At 31.2% G+C, this 6,775-nt stretch overlaps 1 protein-coding gene across 1 annotated transcript; it reads left to right on the top strand.

The window, feature by feature from the left end:
* Window positions 1-3,465: 3,465 nt before the first annotated feature.
* On the top strand, window positions 3,466-6,775 carry LOC120067623 (palmitoyl-monogalactosyldiacylglycerol delta-7 desaturase, chloroplastic-like). The gene is made up of 5 exons (XM_039019168.1): window positions 3,466-3,484; window positions 4,378-4,718; window positions 4,803-5,150; window positions 5,232-5,338; window positions 6,580-6,775. Exons 1-5 carry the CDS (start codon window positions 3,466-3,468, stop codon window positions 6,773-6,775), a joined length of 1,011 nt encoding a protein of 336 aa, XP_038875096.1.

Genomic DNA, 6,775 nt, shown 5'->3' with positions numbered 1-6,775 from the left:
TTGCGGTAATGCTGCACTCGACCAATGATTTCCTATTATCGCAATTTCCGCCTTACGTCGTCACATATTCTACACAAAAATAAAAAAAATCAACAGTTCTAATGCGATGAATGCATGCGACTGCAATATTATGAAATTGATGCTTAATGGACTCAATTTAACATGTTTTATCAATGCAAGTCAATATTGTTTAAGTACTTAGCACTATGACAACGTGCATTTATACCCGTTATCAGCTAGATAAGCCATTATTGCAACCATCCTCCGTGACTACTAAGATGTGCAACAGTGATGTAATCGACATCGACCACCAAGTTGAGCAACTGATTTCCCAAACTGCAAGCCAAGATTTTGTACAGTCACTGGAAAACCCACTAGAGCTACCCATGATCTGTACCACTGAGGCCGAGTTCCTTGCGAAGTATTCGTTCAGTAATGATGATGACGTATACTCTTTGCCATGCCCATAATAAGTTTGTGAGATTATGTATGAGCCCAAGTTTCATCTCAAGGAGCCTCAGGTGATAAAGTTAGAAGCTGCAAAGCCTCATTCTGTTCTTACCTTTGGCATCTCTTACATTTTTTTAATATTGCTCATCTGTTCCTTACGAGTCAGCTGAGTCTTTTTTTTTTCCAACATCTTTTAGTCATTTAAGTCTTTTGATTCTTTTTTTTTTTCCTTTTTCAGATATACAGAAAAATCCAAATTCGATCTGTCTGGTGCCCTTCAAAACCAAAGAAGCTTTTTCGTCTTTGAATGCTACATCAAATTCAAGCAACTGAGAACTTCAATGTATCTTAACAAGGGACAGGTCATTTTGAGCAACCGACGTTAAAAATTTGCGCTTCCTGGAGGTACAGGATGTTCAAATTTATTTGCTTTCTTTTTACTACTTTCTAGCTTAGCTTTTTCTTTTTGCTTTCTTAGGTGCTAGAGGAAAAGGAAAAAAGATGGGGAGAAGCAACATCCGCTGCTCCATGCATGTAAACTCTATCAGGGTAGGTTTTCTGTTCCCTTTTCTTTTTTCTTCTTCTTCCTTTTTTTTTTTCCTTTTATGTTTTGATTAGAGATACATTGGAGACAGTGTATTATTTTAAGTTGGGATAAGAGATATCTGTGTTCTGGCTAAGGTTGAGTTCCTTGTGGAGTATCCATTAAGCGATGATGATGATGTGTACCCGTTGCCATGCCCAGAACAAGTTTTTTTATGTTCATCTCAAGCTTCATCTTAAAGCAATAAGTGGCATGATATTTATAGCCTATTTATCACTCCTTTCTTTTGGTTACTAACCACAATTTTTTTCTGTTCATATTAGATAAATGTTTTTTTTTATGAAATTAAGGGATGCTTGGGAGTGATTCTTAAATGGTTAAAATCACTTTTTTCATTTTCAAAATCGCCCTAAAACATGTCTCTAATAATTTAAAATTAATTTTGATGATATGAAAATTATATTGGTACTACCCTTTGGTGCTTGTGGCTGCAAAGAAATAACAAAATATTCAAATATATGGAAAAACTATCTATCAATTTGAAATATATGATATTTTATATTCAACTACCTTTCGGTGCTCGAAATATACTCTTTTTTTTTATAATTATGATATTGTTTCTATGGCCCTTAATTGGAAAGCTTTCCTCTCATCTCTCCTATAATTTGGTATTAAATCAACACCAATTCACTAATTGGGCAGTGAGACCTCCGTACTTGGTTGTTCGATGCGCCAACTAAAAAATCAAGGCATTCCAATAGATATGGTGAGGATGCTAAAGATGTGCCAATATAGCTGAGATATCCAAGTGCATATACTAATCTCTTTTTCCTTTAGTATCTTGTTCAAGAAAAGATGATATGAAAATTATATCTGAAATGTAAATTAAATGTTAAATTAATTTTGAATGATCAAAAGGTGTATCGTGGAGTGATTTTGAATAGGACAAAAGCGATTTTAGTAATTTCAAAATCACTTTCAAACATGTACTTAATCCTTGTGATTATTGTGTCAACTGTGACTATGTCTAGGTTTAAAAATTAACTTACGATTATGTGCCATATATACATACATACATATATACATATATATTGTGCGTGTGGGGGTTGAAAAGAGTATTTGAGTTTGTTGTAGTGAAAGGAAGAGGGGGTTGGAAGAAGTATTTAAATGTGTTGTGTTGTGAGGGGTGGGGGGAAGGGGTTTGTTGTTGTAGGAGACTAGGTTGGAAAGAGTATTTAAATTTGTTGTTATAAACGGCCGGAGAAAGCAATATTGCAACTCCTTTTGTGATTTTCGTGTACATTGTGGGAAGGAGAATTTAAATTTTTGTTGTTATGTATAGGAGAAGTAGAATTGCAATTCTTTGTGATTATTATGTCTTTTATGACTATATCTAGATTTAAGAATTGACTTTTCGAGTTCTTATGAACACCCCTGCAACGTTGCATTCATTCAAAGATAATTATTAAAAAAAATGTCAATAAGATTTAAGAAAAAAATTAAAATTTTCTAGCAAAAAAATTATCGTCATATCTATCTTTGCAACAAAATAATAAATAGTCCCAATTCTTCATTGCAACACAACCCTAATTAGTCCAAAGAACATTGCTACATAACATTACAACATTTAGATGACCGAAAAAAATTGTTAATCGTTTCAACAACAAGGATTCATCAACGTTTTGTCTGAGATTTAGAGATATTCGTTTTCATCCCTAAAAATACTACTTATTGTGTTTCTTTTTGTGAAAAGGGAAAAATATATAATGAATATAGAGTTGCTCTACAATAATATGGTGGATGCAAAGCATTAGTACCCCCTAGGATGATGTAGGTGTTGAATTCAACTTTGAAGTTCAAAATTCCAAAGTGTAATAAATGATCTTAGAGTGTGATAGTCACAATAGAGTCTCCACATATCGAAACTAGATCGCAGATATTTTGAGGCACAATAGTGTTTACGTCATTTAAGGAACAAAAACAAACTTACTCTAGGACCAAGATAAGATTCGAGTCGGAGGGGTGGGAATGATTTTGTGTATTTCTCACCTATCTTTTAAAAATAGATGGAGCTCCAATTTATAGTTAGGGTAAAATAGTGTAGAAGAGAGAGAAAAGAGTGGATAGTTACAACAAAATTAGAATTGACAAAGTATAATATTGACTGGGTTTTCTAATATTCTCTAACTCTAAAAAGAGACTAATTCAAACTTAAAAACCCTTCTTAACAGAATGGAACTTTCACACAGAAGACATTTTGCATCTCTCTCTCAAAAAAAAAGCCCTTTCCTTAATTCATTAAAACTCTCAGCCCTTTCTCTTTTTCAAACAGATGGTTTTCTAATTCCTTTGATTCTTCCTTTTCTTTGAAGCCTAATTCTCTCACTTTTTCTCCTTATAAAGCTTGAGGAATTCTTTATCTCACACAATTTTACCAATATTCACACCATCACATCACTTGAGAGCCTGCAATGCATAGACTGCTATTGGGTATGAGTTCCCTTTCTTTCTTTTTTTTTTTTTTTTGGGAATTTTAGTTCAATTTTCTTTGGTGTTTTCAACATGTTTTAATTTTAATAATATTATGTTCCTTGAGGATGCCTAGTTAAAATGTTTTGGTTTAAGAGTTGTTTTTAGATTATTTTTTATTTTTTATTTTTATTGTAGGATTGGAGTGAGCTACACAAAGATGGGTGCAGCCTACAGTGTATCAAGTATTGTTCGTCTAAAGTTATAAAATTTATTGGATTTAGCTTGTTATAGGTCATGATGTGATTTTTGTAGAAATCGCTGAATTCATTTAAATCTGGAGGTTAGAGGTTCAAAACCCTCGTTTCCTTTAAAAGAAAAATGTAACTTATAGTTTAGAGTCGAATATAGCAATAATTTTAGCGAAAATGGTCTTTCTCAACTAAACATAGAAATCCTATCAAGATCTTTTTTATTGCCACATAGTCATTATGAAACAAAAATCCATGGACCAGATTAATTTCAATTATTTAGATCCTTCCTATTGGGTTTCTTTTTCTGGGTTTCGAAAATAGGGCTTGTTTTTTTTTTTTTTTTTTTACCATTTAAAAAAATATATAATTATATCCAAATTAAAAAATAATCATTAAATTAAAAATTATAACTTTTTTTTTCCCTTTTTTAAACTTTCAAAGCATGGCTTAGATTTTACAAACATTTTAAATTAACAAAGTTAATGCATTATTTTATATGTATATTTGACTTCAGACTACGTAAGATTCAACTCGTAAACTAAAGATATATCCCATCTATATAACTAAAGAATGAGATGTAAAGACTATTTATGGATCAACCAAATATATTGCAATTAATATATTGTTTGATAAATGAGCTATAATTTCTGCATATGGCAGAAAAGGAGGTGAAGCCCCAACCACATAAACCTTTGCTAATGGATGAACCAAAACAAGAAGAACCAAAGGAAATGGTGAATGCTCCAAGACCATTTTGGAGGAGAAAATGGACCAACTTAGACAAACGTGTTGCTTATATTATTTTACTAGTGCACCTACTTTGTATTTTTGCACCATTTCAATTCAATTGGTCTGCATTTCGGGTCGCCGTTGCATTACAAATTATCACAGGTCTCTTCGGAATGACCGTATCGTATCATAGAAATCTTGCTCATAAAAGTTTCAAACTTCCAAAATGGCTTGAATACTTATTTGCTTATTGTGGAGTTCAAGCTCTCCAGGTATATGCTCATTTATTTTATTTTATTTCATTTAGATGATATTCACTTTGTTTTTGAGAATTTGTATTGTTTTATGAACTTTAGGGTGATCCAATTGACTGGGTGAGTACGCACAGATGTCATCATCAATATGTTGATACTGAAAAAGACCCACATAGCCCTATTCAAGGATTTTGGAATAGTCATATGATGTGGCTTTTCGATTCTTACATTTTGACTAACAAAGTTTGTCCTAAGTATTCTAGTGATCTTCAAAAGATAGAGAGAAATATGTTTGTGTTTTTTTCAAAGCATGGGAAACCCGACAACGTTGGTGACTTGGAGAAACAAAGGTTTTATAGATTTATTCACAAAACATATGTTCTTCATCCAATTGCTCTTGCAGTCATACTCTATAACATTGGAGGAGTTCCTTTTCTTATATGGGGAATGGTACACTCTCATTTATTTTCCTTCAGTTAGTGATCTATTAATTATTAATGAAAAAAATCATAGTTTTATCTATGTTTTCAGTGTGTGAGGATCGTAGTGATTTTTCACTCTACATTTATGGTGAATTCGGTATGCCATATATGGGGAAAGCAACCTTGGAGAACTGGCGATTTGTCAAAAAACAATTGGTAAATTTTTCCATCTCTTTCTCTACCATATTACTATCATGTGAACAATGATTTATGTTTTTACAAGTATAAATAATCGCTACAAGAATAGATAGTAAAATTTTGCTATATTTATAAATAAGTTTACTTTTTTTTTTTTTCTACCATATGTGTTTTATATATGGTTTTGCTTTTGTTTGTTTGCCTTTGCTTGCCTTTGTTTGGAAATCATCAGGAATGCCATTGGCATCACATTATTCATCACATCAGGACTATAATTTAATTATTTACATGACTTTTTATGTATTTTTTTCTTAAGTGCCAGTTTTTATCTTGAGCATAAAATTATGAGTATCTTGTTAAATCCTCTATTAATCTAAAAGTTTATGTTTAAACGGAGAGATTTTGAATTGAATGATGATTTAACATAATGCTATTACATTTTAGTGATTAAAGTTCATAACCAATAACAAAATATCATCCAATTTTTTTTCTTTAATTTAAGTTCAATATTTTGTGGTGGGATCAAACCATTAACACTTTTGGGATTATAATTGACCTTTTTTGTTCATTGAGCTTATGCTATGCTATGCCAGAATTTGAAAAAAAATTATCTTATAATTCAAATGCTATTTGATAACAATTTAGATCTCGTTTGGTAACTATATTTTTTTTTTTTTTTTTTTTTTTTAAAATTAAACCTATGGACTTCCACCTTCAAATTTCTTCATTTGTATTCTACTTTTCACCCATGGTTTAAAACATCTAGTCAAATTTTGATAACTAAAAAAAGTAGCTTTCAAAAACTTGTTTTTGTTTTTAAAATTTGGCTAAGAATTCAACCATTGTACTTAAGAAAGAGCAAATTATTGTAAGAAATGTGGATGAAATAGATTTAATTTTCAAAATAAAAACAAAAAACCAAATGCTTACCAAATAGAGCGTTAGTTTTTTGTTTTTAAAAATAAAACTTAAAAACACTACTTACTCCTATAAATTTCTTTATTTTGTTATCCACTTTTTATCAATGTTTTAAAAAATCAACACAAATTTTGGAAACTAAAACGACGTAGTTTTTCTTTTTGTTTACATAATATCAAATTTAAGAGAAAACAAACATAAATTTCGAAAATAAAAAACTAAAATCCAAATCATTACTAAACGGGACCTTTTATGCCATACTTTCGATGTTTAGATAATTAATTAAACCATATATGTGTTAACATGTTATTTATTGTAATGTTTGGTTGTTTCGTTTAAAGGTGGGTGGGTTTGACTTCATTTGGAGAAGGATGGCACAATAATCACCATGCTTTCAAGTATTCAGCTAGGCTTGGCCTTAAATGGTGGCAACTTGATGCTGGTTGGTATGTTATTAGGTTTTTACAAGTCATTGGATTGGCTACTGATGTAAAATTGCCCTCTCCAACCCACATGAAAATCCTAGCAATGGACTAA

This window comes from Benincasa hispida, chromosome 1, assembly GCF_009727055.1.
Source record: "Benincasa hispida cultivar B227 chromosome 1, ASM972705v1, whole genome shotgun sequence".
Classification (NCBI taxonomy): Eukaryota; Viridiplantae; Streptophyta; class Magnoliopsida; order Cucurbitales; family Cucurbitaceae; genus Benincasa; species Benincasa hispida.
This window is presented reverse-complemented; position numbering and strand designations above follow the sequence as displayed.